We start from the raw sequence: 21,085 nt of genomic DNA, 5'->3' as shown, positions 1-21,085 counted from the left end.
AATTGGCCTTGACTGCCTATATTTAATTTACGAATTAAAATGACACAATAATAGTCATAGTTTTGAAATATTACAACGGTTTTGACAAACAAATCCTCCCCTCTACCATAACATTTTGTAGCACATTCCATGCCTGTCTTCCTCACACCACCTAATAAATTGAATGACATCGTACTGATGGTGAAAGTTACAAAATGTGTGTGTTCATTTATTATTTTTACCACAGAATTCATCTTTAAAATGGTTTGTTTCTGTGTATTTCTAATGTATTCCTTATGAAGTTCAGGAAAAGATTGATATCCAGTCTACTCCTTTTTTGTAGTTAATTGAGATTTTGTTAAATTTTAAATGTCATGATTTACTTGAAAATATTATGGTAAGTAAAATATTTATACTGATTTTCTACAACAATATCTTGTTCCAGCCAGAGTACCATGACTGGTATATCAAAGGCTGTGGTATGTGCTATCATGTCTGTTGGAAAGTGCATGTAATAGATCCCTTGCTGCATAAGAAAAAATGTAGTGGGTTTCCTCTGATGATCACGTGTCAGAATGACCAAATGTTTGACATCCAATAGCCGATGATTAATTAATCGATGTGCTCAGAGGTGCTGAACAAAACTTTTTTTTTTTTTAGAACAATATCACTTTTCCGAAAACTTTCATTTACACTAGTACATGATTTTCCACCAATGTCATTTTGGTTTATATATGGGTTTTTTCTTTCTTTCTTTCTGTCTTTCTTTAAGTGCTCTCTTGTTTTCATGTTGTTTGCTACTACAATTCTGAGTGCACCAGGGTCATTGCTTTCTGTTGCTGAATGCAGTGGTAGTCATATCTTTACATGGCCTAATCGTGTTACATGTATGTGCTATTTGCTGCAGTCTCTCTGTGATATTGTATGTGTTTCTCTATCGACCGATTTGTAACATACATATGTGATTTTTAAAATGTAGTTTGTAAAAATGCATTTGCTGTGTGTGTTTTTCTGTGCTTTTGCAACTTTTTTTTTTTTTTTTTGCTATAGCTTGGCATAGATTTCATTTTCTACTGGGTAAAGACGTCTGTGTCATTGTATTTTGTTTTGTTTGTTTTGTTTTGTGGGGTTTCTACCATGTGTCTTTTTAGACATTTGTAAAATTTTGCTACCATGATTGTTTGACATTGTGCTAATGTTGCTACCACGATTCTGTGGTATCATTTGCTACCATATACGTGTAATGTGTGCTATTTTATACCATATCTGCCATTTGCTACCAAAATGTTTATCACACATTGTGGATGTTTGCAGCTAAGTTATTGCTGTGACTATACCCTCTGCTGTTTGATGAAAATGTTCTTCGGCTATTTCATATAAGGGTCTTCTAAAACAATGAATTAGTATGACACTGTGATTTAAAAAAAAAAAAAAAAATCTGTTGTCTTTTGTGTGACACAATTTGTGTCATTTGCACCTACCTTACAATACATGGGGTGGCAGTACAAAAATATTGTACCATTAGTGTGTTTAAGCTGTCTGACTAATCGCTGGTTGGTACTATAGTCCGTACCATATGGAACACCTTTTTTCATACTATGAAATTTAAGATAAGTTATTTTATTTATGTCAAACAAAACTGAAATTATTTACACAAAAAAAAAAAAAAAAAAAAAATGTTGTAAGAGGATGAACTATAGGTTTGCATTCAGGTACCATCTTCTACTCAATGCACATTTTAATGGCTCAGTGGATAGGTGTATGGCCACTACACTGATCTCTCTCACTAACAGAAAAGACAGACCAGATAGCAGAGATGTGAGCCCAGGTCAGTGTGCTTGAACCTTAATTGGATTTAAGCATGGAAATAAATTAAAATGTATAAACAAATGAATGTATTTTTCTGAGAGTGCAGTTGCTCCCACCCACCACTACAGAGATGGCCTGGCTGCCATGTTTTTGTCATACGTTTTGTTCTTGGTTTGGTTTTTTATAAGTGTAAACAACACCCATAGAAATTGCTCCATTACAGCACTACATATTTGTCTCATTTTCTATCGGGTATTCTGAGGTGCAAACGACTTGTAGGTCTTTCAACATACCATTCCATTTATATTGTAATTATGTTTACAACTTGCTAACTATTGTGTACATTACTATAAACTGTTGATAAATAAATAAAGTTCTCACTAACAAAGTGTGACAAAGCTAATGGCTTACTTGTTTGTTGTCAAAATACATAATAGTAAAGTCTGTTTGCCAATCCCATCCTTTCTTCACGTGGAGGGGGGTGCAGAACATTGCATGTATTCTTTACAGTTTTTCATCTTTGGATGATGCTATTTTTTCAGTCGTTGGTCCAAGGGATGCTAACTTGGCACCTTTGAGCATTTTGAAAGATGACATCCAATATGGCTGCCAAAAGACACAATTGGTAATATTTTTTTTTTTTTATTAATTGTGAAAAACTGATGAAATCTATGGCGGTATTTCATGAGTTAATTCATTTTGAACTGCCACGATTACTAACATCCAGGCACTAGTATACACAAAAGAGGTGGTTGGATTGCGGAGCTCTCGGACAACGGAGGAAACCGGTAAAGCAGAATAAGCATGGCGGCGCCCAGTGACAAGTCGGTTGCTCTCGAAATTAGGAAACTTAGAAAGAAACTAAGACAAATTGAAAACTTAGAGCGTGTTGATCGAACACTTTTGGATGAAGAAATAGCCAAGGTATTAAATTTTGGTTAACAAGTAACTGACAATGTGTGTAGTGTTTATTAGATGGAAATGTTTACGACTTCAGGTCATGATCAACTTCATGTTAATATTTTGTTATAAATTGTTATGATTATCATTATGATGTAGTTACTAAGTTAGGTAAACATCTACGGTCCGTTTTTTTAACATTTTGACATTTATTGGACCTCCGATAAAAAACATCACAATAATAAATATCGTGCAGGAGACGTTTATCTTGATGAACTGCGGTTCATGCACTGATGCAGCTGACTTTGGAAAAAGTGTTTAAAGTGAACTCTGACTAGTATCAGTCTATCCATAATCCAGTCTTAACGTTTCTAGCTCTGGTCAAAACGTCCTCACTTCTTGTCAAAACACCCTTACCAAGATAGCAGTGGGAGAATATTTAAAACATTTATGAAGTTAGTTCATTTAAAATTAATGGCAAAAGTACCTTATTCCCCCCCCCCCCCATTATAATAAATATATAACCTTAAATAACATTATATTAAAAGCGGAAAAGATATAATATATAATATTGAATGAATAAATTTTTGTTACTTACATAGGAAAGAAAATGTAATTTTATACAACACAAGGTATGGAGTAAGGATTTAGTATATCCGCTATTTTGAATTGGTGATACTATTAACTAGGTAACTTACCTTAACAAGTATATAGCCGGCTTACATCTTGTAAAAATGTTTCGAGGTCTAGCTTTGGTTGCATGGTTCGGTACATGTATTCTGTCAGGTGCAGGTCAAATGATGTCTTTCTGGTATGTGTTGCGGGCAAGTGTCGTTTAATACACCACCATGTATTTTCAATTAGGTTGGTACACGCACCACTCACAGGATCTAAAAATTCAGTTAAAAACATTAAATATATTGCCAGTTGTACACTAACAATTAATTTTAAGGTTAGGGATTGGGTAACATTTATTTTCAATTCTATGTACATACATACACAGTTTTTAGAATGATTTACAGTTGAGTTGGTGTAATGTTTGTCACTGTCTTTGATGCCGCTATATCCTTTCCATAAATCAGTCATTATGTGGGTGTGTGGTGCTACGTACTCTTCTATTATAGGTAGAAGAGTTTCTCCATCTCTTTTGTCAACAGGTACTAAAAACACTTGTCGGGTTTGTCTGCAGATTCCACCCAATACCAATTGGCCTTCCACTAGTCTCCCTTTTTGAAATTTCCTCATCCCAAATTTGGTCTTGTCGATTTCTACAACAGTTCCCAGACCCCCTATCTGTTTAGTCCCTTCAGTCTCCACTATGAACGAACACACCTCTGCAGTAGTTATAGTAGTCGTTCACGGTTTATTTTTATGTTTCTAAAACACGTTGTTCCTCACCACTGTCATCTGTACTGGAGGTGGACGTCTTGTCTATCGCTTGGTGGTAGTCCATTTTTTTTACAATACCGTAAGCAAGAAGAAGACTTATGAAACTATATTTTTGCACCCGCAAACCATGTTCCAGTTCGTAGCTGCAGTTGATTTTTTCCGCTTTTCTTACAGGTCTTTTTATTGCATTGGTATCGGAAGTCAATTTTTGTTTTAGTTTTCCTTTTAATTTTGTACAATTTCGTCAGCTCATCTTCACAGGTTGGACATTTAACACTTTTAGAAAGTAAATTATGATCACAGCAAAAATTGAAATTAAATGTAAAAAGTCAATGTTTTTATAGGGATTGTGTCATGTAACAATACATATTTGCATGATGCATTTGAAAATCATGGTGCACGCAGAACACACAGTGCACCAACTTTATATTGTTAATATGTGTTTAGATTATATTACTCGCCTTTCATTAAAGTTCCTACAATTCAGGAATAATTCGTATAATTCAGTCATTTAGTTACTCCAGTAATGACTTTAAATAACTGATCGTTTGAAGCAACTTCATCGTTAGCTCAGTTGGTTATATATAGTTGATGCATACAAAGCAGACGACTCATGATCAAATCTTCCTCGGGGTAAGTGATTATATATATATATATATATATATATATATACACACAATACGTCTTAAAGTGTGTGTGTGGATGAAAGAAAGAAAGGAAGGTAAGTTATAGGAATATAGAAGAACGGAATGTAGGTGTAATAAAAGAAAGGAAGGTAACTTTTATATTCGAAACAAAAAACTTCTTTCTTACTATAAATATGTCCCCCCCCCCCCCCCTAAAAGACCTAGCCCCTCTTTTTTCTATATATATATCCCCACCAAAAAAATCCCTCTTTATATTGATGAATATTAATAAGGGTGGAAAATTCGGAACTTTTTCCGAAAATATTAATATGTAAGTTTAATCGTAGAAGTATTTTATTAGTCGATAACATCTTAAATCATTGCAGCAAACTCAGGAATGTCCCTTTAAGACAACATTACTGGATGTACAAACAAAAATGGCTTCAAAGTTTGTTTTGGTTAACGACACCACTAGATCACACTGATTTATTAATCATCGGCTATTAGATTTCAGACGTGGTAATTTTGTAATATAGTCTTAGAGAGGAAACCCGCTACATGTTTCCATAAGCAGCAAGGGATCTTTTATATGCACTTTCCAACAGACAGGATAGCACATACACAACCTTTAATATACAAGTTGTGGTGCACTGGCTGGAACGAGGAAATAGTTTCAATACCTAAATAAAACAAGCATGTTTTTAGTAATAAACACAAATGAAACAAAAAACATGATTGGTGTTGTTAAAATGCAGATGTCAGTTGGAAACAGTTTTGTTAGTATTGGCTTTGGTTTTGATTGGTCATTTTAAATAATATATGTGAAACTTGTCTTGAATGTACCACTAAATATTATGATTATATTCCTGATGTCATGGGCGTCAATCCGGCTTTAAACATGGGGGGGGGGGGGGTGTTAGTGTTTATGTGTGTGTGAGAGAGAGAGAGAGAGAGAGAGAGAGGAGGAGGAACTTTTAATTTGTGTTTGTTTTTTGTTGGTGGTGGTGGTGGTGCTTTTGCTAAACAAAAAAGTGGGGTGGACACTTATATAGATTGTCCCCCGGCATTGAAAAGTGAGGGGGACGCGTCCCCTCTGTCCCCCACCGATCGACGCCCATGCCTGATGTTCATAACTTTGTTTGAAAAGCACCAATTTGTATTTTGCTCAGTACATACAAGTGCAGGTACAACAATGACATCAACAAAATAATACAAGGTAATCTTGAATACAGAAATATTTTCTTTAATTATTAGTTGCTTGAGAAATTTGCAGTGAATCCCTCATGATCAATATCAAAATGTTCATATCTGTCTGTTACAACCACAAATCATACGAGTATCTCACAGTAAATGAGTACGGTATGGTAAAAGACATACATTTGGTCATGTTGGTGTATTACATATCAATTTCTGAAACACTATATAACATGTTTTTGCCATACAGTGACTGTCGCTTGATAATTTGTTAGTGTATACAAATGCAACAAAAATGACTGTAACACTGACATTTTTGGCCAATTACTATATTTTATTTTAATTTATGTAAAGAAATCTACAATTTCTTTTATTCACACTCGTTGATTAAATATGTTCCAAAGACCCCCCCCCCCCCCCCCCCAAAAAAAAAATAAAAAAAAATAAAGGAGTAAACTTTGAACTAGAAGTGTGCAATTGTGTTCTACAACTGTATCACTGAAAACTTTTGGCTAATGGCTGTATATTATTTTTATTTTATTTCTGTTGAACACTACAAAATCATTTTGGTCCTCAGTGACTCAATACTTTCTTAATGTGATTTATTCTTCAAAAACAAACTAACTTGGTATTAATTAAGCCAAAATATAATTATTTAATGTGTCGTGGATATTTTCAGTTTGCACAACCCTGTCTATTAATGTTGGGGTGGTCTTCTCCTGCATTTTACCTACAGATAGAGTTGTGTGTTTTGTTTTCTTCAGGTGTTAAACAAGAACATTTTGAGAGATCATCTTCAGAGATTGCTGTCGACAGAACAAGGCAGTCAGTGGACATCTCGGTACCAGGCGTCTTCAGCTGGGTCTGAAACTGACACTAGTACATCTTTCACCTCCGATACGTCCATTCCTACAGACTTGTCGAGGTCAGATATAATATTTGAAGAAGAAGAAGAAGAAGAAGAGCAAATTAACTGTGAAGGGAATACCAACTTCTCGGCCAGCAGCGGTGTAGAACAGCAAGATGTTCAAGTGGAAAGAGGATTAGAGTGAGTAATTGGTTAAATTGGTTAAAATGGGACTGGGATGTAGCACAATCTTCAGTTAAAGTTTTTAGTTTAAACAATACCAGTACCACTAGAGAATATTGATTTATTAATCATCGGCTATTGGGATGCCGAACATTTGATAATTCTGACACAGTCTTCAGTTAAAGTTTGTTTTGTTTAATGACACCACTATAGAATATTGATTTATTAATCATCGGCTATTGAATGTCAAACATTTGGTAATTCTGACAAATAGTCTTAGAGAGGAAACCCGCTACATTTTTCCATTAGTAGCAAGGGATCTTTTATATGCACCTTCCCAGTGTGCCCACCGATGGGGATCGATCCTAGACTGACCACATATCAGGCGACCGCTTTGTTGAAATAGGGCTGGGGATGTAGTGCAGTGGTAGAGCTCTTGTCCGAGGTGTGATGGGTCTTGGGATTGATCACCCTGGGATGATTTTTTTTTTTTTTTCTTCTTATTTTAACAGTTCCTACAAGTGCCCCACAATTGGTAACTAAAATTGTATGGTACACGTATCACCATATGGGACTGCAGGTTCATGTGCAGAAAATGTTGTGAAGAAGGGAGGGTTGATTGTTGAGCAACGTTTTCGGGTGTGTGGCGGGGGGGTGGGGCGGGGTCAGGTCATGATTAATTAATCAATGTGCTCTAGTGGTTTCATTAAACAAAACAAAACTTTTTAAACTTAAGACTGTATGTCAAAATTACTGCATGTTTTACATCCTATAGCCGATAATTAATTAAGGTGCTTTAGAGGTGTCATTATACAAAACAAACTGTAACATTGACTTTATAAATAAAATGTGATAGGTAGTGATTTTACATGATGAGAACCGTACCAACGTTTACATATATTGTTTTCAATTTTTAGAAAACTACAAAAAACTGAGACTCCAGAACATAAATCCCATGATGCATTGCAAACTAAGACCAAGTTACAAGGAATTGACACCAAAACAAACGAACCTTGCTCTGAGAAAACAAACCAGACACAAAAAGGTATATCATATTCAACATGTATTGCTAATGCTTTTGTGTTTTCGATATATATTTAGGTTTGGGTTTCTCTTACTTTAACACCAAACTTTAAAACCGCATAATGGAAACTCGGATGAGAAATGCATGCACATAAATATTGCAGTGTTTGTGCCCAACTTCAAGTCACTAGTGATGTACAGAAAGTGACCGAGAATGACATTCTTGTTTTCAAACAAAGTTTGGAATGTTTAGTATAAGTGTTTTGTTAGACATTTTTTCAGCCCTTATGTGAAAGAAAAAGTAAAAATTAAAAACACTTTTTACTCATTATTTGGAATACACACTACACAGTAAAATAGATGTAAACTTTGTAGCTCATAGTTCATGATTTTATTATAAAGTTAACCCTTAATTTTAAATATATATTATCAGTAAATGTGTCAATCTTTACATTGCTCATGGTTTTCTTTCAGAAACAGTTCCTCATGACCAATTAAAAACAACAAGACAAAAATGGCACCAGTCTTTCTGTGTTATCTCCGAGCTGATTGGTCACAACGATATTGTCACCTCCGTCTTTGTGGATGGGAATATTCTCATCTCTGCAAGGTATTTTGTAGTATAAGTTTCGAGAATATTAAAATTAAAATTTTGAACATATTGAAATTAAAGTTTTGAGCATATTAAAATTAAAGTTTTGAGCATATTAAAATTAAAGTTTTGAGCATATTAAAATTAAAGTCTTGAACATATTGAAATTAAAAGTCTTGAACATATTAAAATTAAAATTTTGAGTATATTAAAATTAAAGTTTTGAATACATATATATATTCAATTTAAAGTTTTGAGTATATTAAAATTAACATTTTAAGAATATTAAAATATAGATGAATTGGACATCATTAAAACTGAAATTTGACTGTTAAATATAATTGTTTTCAGTCGTGACACCACTGTGAAGGTTTGGAATCTGGAGGAAGGGAGAGAACTCCGCAGTCTTGGAGGTCATACGGGAAGTGTGACCTGTGTCACGTTGATGACTGTAGCTGCATCATCTGCTTACGGTGAATGTTGATTCTTTTAACACCTTAATGATAGTGTTTGGGTGAGAGGAAGCCTGGTGGTAGGGTGCTTTGCTGAATATGTTATGATTTGTAGCATAAATCAGGTTTTGCCATTCCCAACCAGTGCCAAAGGCTGGTATACCAAGAATCTTGGTATGTGCTCTCCTGTCTATGGGAAAATCTATATAAAATATGATATCCATAAGGTAAGAGTTTTTTTGTGTGTTTTATGGGTATGTGTGTGTTTCTAAAAGAAATTACAAACAAATAACACACAAAAGTTAGTTTGTTTTGTTTAACGACACCACTAGAGCACGTTGATTTATTTATCATCGGTTATTGGATGTCAAACATTTGGTAATTCTGCCATGTAGTCTTAGATGGGATACCTGCTATGGTAATTCTGCCATATAATCTTAGATAGGAAACCCGCTACATTTTTTCGACAAAGAATTTTTTTGTGAGGATGTCACAAACAGAGATGATGAGAATAATGCTGAAGCAGCAGTATTTCCATTTCTGTATAGGACTACTTGACAGGTCGATCTTCCACGCTTGCTGTCAGTTAAGCTATCTTGTTATCACCAGAGCCCAGGGTACACAGAACCTGCAGTGCATGCGGGTAATCATCCCCCATGTGGGGTCATACACTCTGGAGACACACCCGTGAAGTGAGTGAAACTCTGTGTATGTGGCCTTACACCTACCCACCAGCCTCGGTGGCGTCGTGGTTAGGCCATCAGTCTAAAGGCTGGTAGGTAATGGGTTCGGATCCCAGTCGAGGCATGGGATTTTTAATCCAGATACCGACTCCAAACCGTGAGTGAGTGCTCCGCAAGACTCAATGGGTAGGTGTAAACCACTTGCACCGACCAGTGATCCATAACTGGTTAAACAAATGCCATGGTTTGTGCTATCCTGCCTGTGGGAAGCGCAAATAAAAGATCCCTTGCTGTCTGTCGTAAAAAGAGTAGCCTATGTGGCAACAGCGGGTTTACTCTCCAAATCTGTGTGGTCCGTAACCATATGTCTGATGCCATATAACCTTAAATAAAATGTGTTGAGTGCGTCGTTAAATAAAGCATTTCTTTCTTTCTAGACTAGAAATATAGCTAATCAAGATTTTGAAAACAAAATGATCCCTGACTGGTGTTACATTTGTAAGTCCAACAGTTTAACCACTATACCACCTGGCCTGGTGTTTATAAAACGTTTAGAGTCCAGACTCGAGACTAATAAGAGTCTGAGACAGTAATGTCATGACAACGCCATACCAATTGCATGCCTGTGATGTCATTAGAGATTGAGTCTGGACTCTAAACGTTTTATAAGCACGGGCCCTGAAGTGGGATGTCGATCACTGCATACCTGAGGCAAGTTTGCTATCATTTGACTCTATTGACTTACACATGAAATGCTGTGGTACACGTTCTCCTATCTATGGCAGAGTCCACATCTTCCTCGAACTCTCATGGGTGTGTGTACATTGAGCTGCTGTAAGGTGCCACCCAACAAGTAGTTTGGCCCAGCTCCGTCGTCTTTAGCAGTGATCCATATCCAAATAATCCATGATCCATATTAGTCTAGCCTCTAACCTTTGACCAACCCAGCTTGGGTAAGCCGCAGTGATCCATATTAGTCTAGACTCTATCCTTTGACCAACCCAGCTTGGGTAACCCGCAGTGATCCATATTAGTCTAGACTCTATCCTTTGACCAACCCAGCTTGGGTAACCCGCAGTGATCCATATTAGTCTAGACTCTATCCTTTGACCAACCCAGCTTGGGTGACTCTAACAGGAACTAAAGCTCCCAATGGTATAGCTCTCATACAAGCTACCTCACCATGGCAAGGAATGGACCATGAGATAGAGAAAGTGAATGTACAAGACCTATTGTTGCCATTTGGTAGGAGTAGCTTACGGCCTCAGTATTTTCATTTCTAACTCTAAACCAAGATGGGCGGGACATAGCCCAGTGGTAAGGCACTCGCTCAATGCATGGTCGGTCTGGGATCGATCCCCATCAGTGGGCCCATTGGGCTATTTCTCGTTCCAGCCAGTGCATTTCGACTGGCATATCAAAGACCGTGGTATGTACTACCCTCTTTGGGATGGTGCATATAAAAGATCCCTTGCTGTTAATCAAAAAGAGTATCCCATGAAGTGGTGACAGTGGGTTTCCTCTCTCAATATCTGTGTGGTCCTTAACCATATATCTGACGCCATATAACTGTAAATAAAATGTGTTGAGTGTGTTGTTAAATAAAACATTTCCTTCCTTCTAAACCAAGATAGACATTGCAACAATACACCAAATAGCCATCTATAGCTTAAATTTTTTTGGAGTTTTTATTAAACAAATAGTCCCATGCTCTCCATTAATTAGACAATGCACTAGCTGGTGTTTAAAAATAAAATTCTATATACACTTTGTCGTGGATGTTTAGAACTGTTTTTGTTTTTTTGTAGCTGAAGCTAAGAATATGTCCGCTCCTGGGCGACTGGTAATCAGTGGTTCTGTAGACTGCAGCTATAAGATCTGGAATATCAAATCAGGTGACGTTTTACTTCTTTTTTTCCCCCTTGTATATCCAATCAGGTGAGGTTTTACTTTTGTTGTTCTTCTGTGTTTGGTTTGGTTTCCTTCATTGTCTAACTTATTAGTCCCCACTGGTCTAACCAGAGGGGACTAGAGGTTTCATGTCCGTCTGACTCTCTGTCAGACCGTCTTTCTGTCTGGCCGTCTGGCCCACATATAGTTTTCTAGATGTCTTTTTCACAATGTTGATATTGAGCAGACACTTTGTGTATAGCTTTATCATGTACTGTTACAGATCAAGTTTGACATTCATGGCCATTTACCCATTTTTCACAGTGTTATGGCCCTTGAATTTAGGACATACAAAAATTTCTTTGGCGCAGTTAGGAAAATGTTATTGCTTTAGCAATCCTCTCAGAATTCTTTTTAAAAAAAGCATTTTGGCAGCAGAATCAGTAGGTTTGGAATTTATACATATGATTGTGCCAAGTAAAATGATATTGGCCCATATTTATGAAGTTAAACCTCTGTATGAAAAATATGTATACAAAAGAAATCCGGACCCTAGTTTTACACAAAAGGGGGCCTTTTTTGTTCATCTGGAGAAGACACCATATAAGTGTGTTATGTGTGTTTTTCTATGGACATTCCACCCCCCCCACACACCCTGCCCCCACCCCCACCACCACCGCCCATTGTAGATAGGTACAGCACTAATAATGTATGTATTGATGTATGTAACTGATATTTTTATACTAGTATTCAAATGTTGTTGTTTTTCTTATAGGGGAGATAATTCAGTCTGTGTATACTTTCAACCCGATTACAAAGCTGGCTTTCAATGGGGACCAAATGGTTATTACTGGCACAGGTAAAACTTGAGATTTGTTGTCACTGAATAAGTATGTTTTGAAGACATTTCAGGGTAATATAAATATGGTTCTCAGTAGTGCTATATCACATCCACCCCTCCATATAACAACACATATACACATATACACATAGACAGACACATGCACACATACATACAGACACACACACATATACACACGCAATACAGACTCACATATATAGACACACACATACAGACACACACATACAGACAAACACATACAGACACACACATGCAGTCACACACACATGCAGTCACACACACGCATACACAGACACACACGTATACACAGACACACACACATAAGCACACACATACAGACATTCACACACACACACACACACACACACACAGACACACACATACAGTCACACACACGCATACACAGACACACACACATATATAGACATTCACATGCACACACACACACACATACAGACAGACATACACACACACATTCACAGACACAGACACACACACACATGCATTCACAGACACACACACATAAGCACACACATATACAGACATTCACATACGTACACACCAGCACATACAAATACAGACATACACGCAAGCACACAACATATACAGTCTCACACACACACATATTTAGAGAATAATAAACGAGTTCCCGTGTGACACCATTTATATTACGACATGGGTGTTTTCAGTCTTACATCACGAGCGAAAACGGGTACACCAATTTTAATTGGTCAGTAAAAGTCATTCTGATTGGACAGCAATAAATATTTCTGATTGGACAGCAATAAATATTTCTGGTTGATCAGTAAAAGTATTTGTGATTGGTTGGTAAAAATTATTTTGGTTGATCAGTAAAAGTATTTGTGATTGGTGAGTAAACATAATTGTGATTGGTTAATTCATTTCAGATGGTGGAAAGCTAGAGTTATGGGACTTGCTAGAAGGGAGCAACCAGCAGTCTCTACGTGTGCACAATGAAACCATCACAGGGCTTAAAGTAAGATCACTTTCTTGCACACATGTTGGTGAGAACACCATGCTTTATTTTGGGGGTGAAACAGCCCAGTGGTAAAGCACTCGCTTCATGCACAGTGGATTTGGGATTGATCCCTATCAGTAGGCCCATTGGGCTATTTCTCGCTCCAGCCAGTGCTCCACAACTGGTATATCAAAGGCCATGGTATATGCTATCCTGTCTGAGGGATGGTGCATATAAAAGATCCCTTGCTGCTAATCGAAAAGATTAGCCCATGAAGTGGCGACAGCGGGTTTCCTCTCTCAATATATGTGTGGTCCTTAACCATATGTCCGATGCCATATAACCGTAATTAAAATGTGTTGAGTGCGTCGTTAAATAAAACACTTGATGCGCGGTCGGTCTAGGATCGATCCCCTTCGGTGGGCCCATTAGGCTATTTCTCACTCCAGCCAGTGCACCACGACTGGTATATCAAAGGCTGTGGTGTGTGTTATCCTGTCTATGGGATGGTGCATATAAAAGATCCCTTGCTGCTAATCGAAAAGAGTAGGTCATGAAGTGGTGACAGGGGGTTTCCTCTCTCAATATCTGTGTGGTCCTTAACCATATGTCTGACGCCATATAACCGTAAATAAAATGTGTTGAGTGCGTCGTTAAATAAAACATTTCCTTCCTTGAACTTGGGGAAATAAGAAAATTTGTTTTCCAGACTTTGTTTTTGCCGTGCCTCAAGATATTCAAATGAAATTTGGTATATAGCTTTACAGTGTTCTGTTACAGATCAAGTTTGACTTTTATATCAATTTTCCAAAAAAAATTCACAGACTTATTTATGGCACATGATCTTAGGAGGTATGAATATTTGCTTTCTGGACTGTTGTTTTGCAATGCCTAAAGATATTGAGATGAAATTTTATATATAGTTGTATCATATACTGTTGCAAATCAAGTTTTAACATTCATGGCGTGGGACATAGCTCATTGGTACAGCACTTATTTTATGCACGGTCATTCTACGATTGATTCCAATCACTGGGCCCATTGGGCTATTTCTTGTTCCATCCAGTGCACCGTGACTGGTATATCAAAGGCTGTGGTATGTGCTATCCTGTCTGTGGGATGGTGGATATAAAAGATCCTTTGCTGCTAATCAAAAAGAGTAGCCCATGAAGTGGCAACAGCGGGTTTCCTCTTAATATCTGTGTGGTCCTTAACCATATGTCCGACTCCATATAATTGTACATACAATGTGTTGAGTGTGTCATTAAATAAAACATTTCATTCCTTCGTGACGATTTACCCATTTTTCATAGAGTTATGGCCCTTGAACTTAGGCGGTACTTAGCAGGTATGTTTTTGTATGCAAACTGAGCATCATCAAACTACTACAGCTTTTACATTATGATGTCATTCAAGATGCACAACGTCATTCTTTGTAAGACGCAAGCCACATTTTGTCACACTCGTACAGCATTTCTAAAACCTTAATCCATTAATAAATATATAACATTGTATCTTTATTATGACACAAAATATTAATTGTACTGACTACACAAATGAATGATTTATAAAGTATGCTGTTGAAAAGTTAGTTTGAAATACACAAGTCGAGTCCAGTTTATGTCACATAATCTATATATTTGGTCAATGTGGTATCTACAGCCCCAGGGTTTCTGCCAGAGGGTAAAATGGGTATGGCGCCATACCCAAATTTTGGGGGATAAATTATTTTTTTAAGTTAACCTTTTGACAAAATCGATGACTAATATCATTATTGTATGATTTTCTTAACCATAACCCTAAACATTAGCCATTTTCTTTCATGGGGAGGCCCATCATACCCTCTGTTGACTTGTTGCATTCAATTTCATAGCGCCATACCCAAAGATTTCTTTCTGGCAGAAACACTGTGCCCTATAAATGGAACAGTTCATAGTAAGGGTTGACAACCAAATACGTTTGTATCTTTATTATCACACAAAATGTCATTTATGTAGACTACTGAAATTAATGATTTATAAAGTATGCTGTTGAAAAGTTAGTCTGAAATACACAAGTTGAGTCCGGTTTATGTCACGCGATCTATATTTTTGGTCAGTAACCAGATATTGAAATATTGAAATTTATCAAGTCAATCTAGCCAATGTACACATATAGTGATTGGAGGATAAATCAAACTGTAGTATCTACTGCCCTATAAATGGAACAGTACATAATACAGGTTGACAACCAAAGTTGGTTATGTCCTAAGCCATAATCTTCAGATTAATAAGTTCTGAAAAATCTAAAAAGAAAGTAATTTTTTATTTAATTATTCAAATTATATATCATATATGCAAATATTCTCGTGGCTAAAATAATTTGCAATCGGGCTTTCATTTTACATTTTGGCTAGGAATTATTTTTACCCATATTTCATTTGCCAAACTTTTTTCAATGATGATTTCACGCACACACTTGGACATGTTCACCATGCTGTCAGCGAGAAGTGAATGTTGTATGTATGTCTGATAAGACATGTTTTCGATGGAACAAGCACATGAGATACAGAAACTTGAAGAATGCAAATATCATAAGAAATAACTTTGAATTATTGGTGATACCCACAAACTTCCATTCAAGTTTTACAATGAAAACAAACAAAACTGAGATTACGTAACAACAGACTTACCCCCAAATATGTGTCACTTAGATCAAATCCACGTGACCATGCAGGTTTACAGAACCATGTGACCTTGCGGATAATTTGGCGGTAAAGACAAAGTGCATACAAAACTCGGTATAAATTTAACAGGTACATCTGACTGCTTGATTCTTAACGTAATACAGTGTTCTGTATATATACTGAAGGTGATATACCGTACCCTAATGTCTTTTGTATCCGTGAAAATTATACTAAATCGGAAATAAGTTCACATGAAATTAAATTTGCGGTGCTATAAATGTGTTCGCGATTTTCGTGGTATATTTTGCGAACATATTTGCATATATGGTAGCTGTCCATCACTTCTACTGGGCTTTGGATAAACATTGTGTCAAAATATGTATGCCCGAAATCCAAACATACTGACTTCAAAACCTTTCACCTCAAAACCAGTAAAATGTTAAAGGGACATTCCCGAATTTGCTGCATTGTAAGATGTTTTCGACTAATAAAATATTTCTACGATTAAACTTACATATTAAATATATTTTTTGTTTAGAATACCAGTGTCTGTATATTCAATGTGTTTCTGGTCGCCTTAATATTTGTAAGAAGCCCAAACTGGATTTTGTCTTCAAATAATTTCATACGTACAAAAGAAATCTTTTTTAGGAAATAAAATGAAATTTAACCTAGTACAAATATTATTATACAGCCACTAATATTTTATTCAGAAAAATATATTTGATATGTGATTACAGTCGTCATTAAGTCTCTGTTAGTCGATAACATCTTAAAAATTGCAGCAAACTCAGGAATGTCCCTTTAACTGCTTTAATTAGATTAAAGTAACTTTAAATGCATTTCTGAATCTCTGCAACCCTTCAGCAGCTGCTAATAAAATTACTGCATTAAAAAGACCTCACTGTGCTCAGAACAGACAAAGGAACGTATCCAAATAAGTGAGATTCAGAACCTTGCCTATCACATGTATGTTCCCAAAATTCTCTACAACACACAAGAAGAAAGCACAAACATCATCGTTACATGCTGACCTTGAAAATATTTCACTGCAAAACCATTGAAATGTTAAGTTTAATTACATTAAAATAACTGAAAATACATTTCTGAATATTGATAATTCTCCAGCAGCTGTCAATGACTACTGAACTAAATCAACCTTCTTGCATTCAGAAAAGACACAAGTTCCCGCTGTAACCAAATTAGCACGATCTAAAGCCCTAAAAAAAACACCCACTAAGTTTTGTAAAAGTAGACATAATGAATTCTGGTTATCAGCATTCAAAATATAACCTCTATAGCATCTTTGTCCAGTGGTAAAGCGGACACTTTATGCGCGGTCGGTTTAGGATCAATCCCCGTCGGTGGCCCCAATGGGCTATTTCTCGTTCCAGCCAGTGCTCCACAACTGGTGTAACAAAGGCCATGGTATGTACCATCCTGTTTGTGGGATGGTGCATATAAAAGATCCCTTGCTGCTAATTGAAAAGAGTAGCCTATGAAGTGGCGACAGTAGGTTTTCTCTCTATATCTGTGTGGTCCTTAAACATGTCTGATGCCATATAACCATAAATAAAATGTGTTGAGTGCATCGTTAATAAAACATTTCTTTCTTTTTCGTTTCAAATGATGAAAAATATGTTGCTGCTTTTTAGCAGTTATCAGTGGATGGAAATACACACATAAGACTGAGTGACCATTCACACTGTGTTTTGTTCCTATTCTATAGCCTCTTTGCCTTTGACAACATATCTTAACCAGTAAGATCCAAATGGGAAGGATATAAATGGAATTCATATTTTTAAACAATGGTTATTTGGTATTTGACATACAGTGTTCCAATATTTGTTCAACAGAGACAAAGAGACGGTGTTTCTGCTAGAAAGAAATTTGTGGGTATGGTGCTATGAAATTGAATATTTACAACGTGTGTGCTGAATGCAACCACAGTCAATAGGGGGTATGGGGGGCCATCCCCTAAGAAAGAAAATGGGCTTGGGTTAGGGTTAGAGTTAAGAAAATCATACAGTAATGATAAGAGTCATTAAAGGGACATACCCTGGTTTTTAAACACTACAGTATATTTTTCACTATTATAGCCATTTTTGTTAACTGAAATCATACTTTACTTAGATTTTATGGTTTAGTTTGTCAATTTCCGTACATTCAAAGTATTTTTGGGCATCCTTGTGGTTTTAATATCACAAAAATGCATTTCTCATATTTTTAAAAACGCAAGTGCGTCTGAGAAGATACAGTTATGGAGTCAAGTTTTTAGAGGGTATTTAACCCTTTCAAAGTCTCAGACTCATGTTTCACCCAATTGTAACTTTATCCAAATGTGTTTCAGGTGTGTAGATTGACTAAACTTGGTGTTAATTTTCACAGGTTGAAACTAGGGTATGTTCCTTTAATTTTGTCAAAAAGTCAACATAAACAAATAATAATTGGGGTAAGGCACTGTACCCATTTTATCTTCTGACAGAATCCCTGACAGAGGAAATCCGCTGCTGTTACATGATATGTTATAGCTACTAATAAAGCAGCAAGTGATCAGTTATATGCACTTTCCCATAAACAGGACAGTACATACCAAGGTCCTTGATATACCAGTCATGTGCCACTGTTTGGGATGGGAAAACCTGTGTCCACTGAGGGCTATTGATCATGTTACAACCCACCCCAATTCCGGTAACGTACATTTAAAAAATACCTTGCTACTTGGAGGGAGTAGGGTTGTTTGTGGTATATAACAGATAGCGTTGTGTTTTTTAAAAGGACATTTAAAAGATACTTTGTTGCTAATAGTATCACTGTTGGTGGAAGAAGTCTATGTTGCAGTTAGGTATGATTTTTTTTTTTTTTTTTTTTCTTTCAAAAAATAAGAATCATAGAATTTGATAATTGGAACAAAAATAAAATAACGGTTTTGGCATTTAAAATTTATTTTTATTTTTTATGTTATTATTTTATATATATATGTTTTATTTCTGGCACAATAATTTTGTAATTATAGAACAAATTTCCTATGATGTTTTATTTAATAAATATAATATGATAGGTTTATTTGGGATGTTTTATAATTTTGTTGAAAGAAATTTACTACAATGACTGGGTCTCTGGTAGGCCAGGTTTGCTGTAAAAATTTGTGTTGAAAGAAATATATACTCTTCAAAAAAAGAAACGCAAAAGGGTACAAATGGGTTATAACTCCGATTTTATGTTTCCTACCGGTTCATGCTTTGTGAATATAAGGTCATTGCATGTCCCAAACACATTCCCACGGTTACATTCGATAAAACGCAGCTACTGTACAATAAAGTTCCAAAATGTGAATATTCGCAAAAACGCAGCCAAGTGCAAACCATGTCACCACTGCACGTGCGTTGTCTGCACGTGCAACATGAACACCGACAGTATAAAAGTGCAGGGTGTTCGCTTGCCTGGCCTCTGTATCTGGCCGACAGTTGACAATCCAGGACATGCCACGTCTCAGTGAACCGCAAAGAAACAATGCCATCGGCCGACTAGACGCAGGCGAATCCAGAACGGCCGTTGCCAGGGCATTCCATGTGTCCCCAAGCACCATCTCCAGACTGTGGGACCGTTACCAGCAACATGGATCAACACGTGACCTCCCTAGATCCGGTCGACCACGGGTCACTACCCCCGGGCAAGACCGCTACATCCGGGTACGCCACCTTCAGGAACGAGTGACTACTGCCACCTCCACAGCCGCAGCAATACCAGGTTTGCGCAGGATATCCGACCAGACCGTACGGAACCGCCTACGTGAGGTAGGAATTCGTGCCAGACGTCCAGTTCGAGGTGTCATCTTAACACCACAACACCGTCGACTCCGACTGCAGTGGTGCCAGATTCATCGACAATGGCCTCAACTGCGATGGAGACAGGTGTGGTTCAGTGACGAGTCCCGATTTCTGCTCCGACGTCATGATGGAAGATGTCGCGTGTATAGGCGTCGTGGTGAACGTTATGCGGCAAACTGCGTGCAGGAAGTGGACAGATTCGGCGGGGGTAGTGTCATGGTGTGGGCAGCCATCTCATACACTGGCAGAACTGACCTGGTCCACGTGCAGGGCAACCAGAATGCACAGGGCTACATTGACCAGATCCTCCGGCCACACATCGTTCCAGTTATGGCCAACGCCAACGCAGTGTTCCAACATGACAATGCCAGGCCTCACACAGCACGTCTCACAACGGCTTTCCTACAGAACAACAACATTAATGTCCTTCCTTGGCCATCGATATCACCGGATTTGAACCCAATTGAGCATCTATGGGACGAGTTGGACCGACGCCTCCGACAGCGACAACCACAGCCCCAGACCCTGCCCGAGCTGGCAGCAGCCTTGCAGGCCGAGTGGGCCACCATCCCCCGGGACGTCATCCGTACTCTGGTTGCTTCAATGGGCAGTTGTCAACACACGTGAAGGCCACACCCGGTATTGACTCCTGATGACCTTGACCTTGGTGGTGTGTCCTATCACTTACTCACAATGGACTAGAGTCAATTGTGAACAATCCTGCAACATTTGGTAATTATCGGACTCACCATTCAATAATTAAATCAATTCTCCAAATGTTACGACAATGTGGTTTTGCGTTTCTTCTTTTGAAGAGTATATATACTACAATGACTGAGTTGAAAGACTTAATAATTTTCTTTAATACTGGGTAACATATTTCATTATAAAAAAAACCCAGTCGTTTTCATATCTTAATAACATTCGTGTTTGAAAAGACTTCTTTTTTTCTTTTTTTTCTTCTTTTTTCATATCTTAATATAGATTCAATTTTGGAAACAGGTTTTATTTATTTATTTATCTAGTTTCATATCTTATTATTATTATTCATGTTGGGAAGCAGATTTTATTTATGGGCCTTTCCATGGTATTTGGTCCATGGGTGTGGAAATTTCAGAATGATCTGTTAAACTAAGTTATTATTATAGCTTAAAGTTAATACCCGTAAGCACAAAGAAATAT

The 21,085-nt window shown here is 37.0% G+C and overlaps 1 protein-coding gene across 1 annotated transcript in view; it reads left to right on the top strand.

Moving 5' to 3' along the window:
- The first annotated feature begins 2,592 nt into the window (after nucleotides 1–2,592).
- LOC121389800 (F-box/WD repeat-containing protein 7-like) overlaps nucleotides 2,593–21,085 on the top strand; it is a 53,635-nt gene continuing 35,142 nt past the window's right edge. Inside the window, exons 1-8 of the mRNA XM_041521450.1 lie at nucleotides 2,593–2,712; nucleotides 6,662–6,945; nucleotides 7,845–7,972; nucleotides 8,425–8,560; nucleotides 8,894–9,015; nucleotides 11,486–11,572; nucleotides 12,343–12,426; nucleotides 13,338–13,426. Coding sequence (XP_041377384.1) covers nucleotides 2,593–2,712; nucleotides 6,662–6,945; nucleotides 7,845–7,972; nucleotides 8,425–8,560; nucleotides 8,894–9,015; nucleotides 11,486–11,572; nucleotides 12,343–12,426; nucleotides 13,338–13,426 — 1,050 coding nt within the window. The remainder of the gene's footprint in view (nucleotides 2,713–6,661; nucleotides 6,946–7,844; nucleotides 7,973–8,424; nucleotides 8,561–8,893; nucleotides 9,016–11,485; nucleotides 11,573–12,342; nucleotides 12,427–13,337; nucleotides 13,427–21,085) is intronic.

Source organism: Gigantopelta aegis, chromosome 15 (genome assembly GCF_016097555.1).
Source record: "Gigantopelta aegis isolate Gae_Host chromosome 15, Gae_host_genome, whole genome shotgun sequence".
Classification (NCBI taxonomy): domain Eukaryota; kingdom Metazoa; phylum Mollusca; class Gastropoda; order Neomphalida; family Peltospiridae; genus Gigantopelta; species Gigantopelta aegis.
The sequence above is the reverse complement of the archived record's forward strand: the minus strand, read 5'-3'. Positions and strand labels throughout refer to the sequence as shown.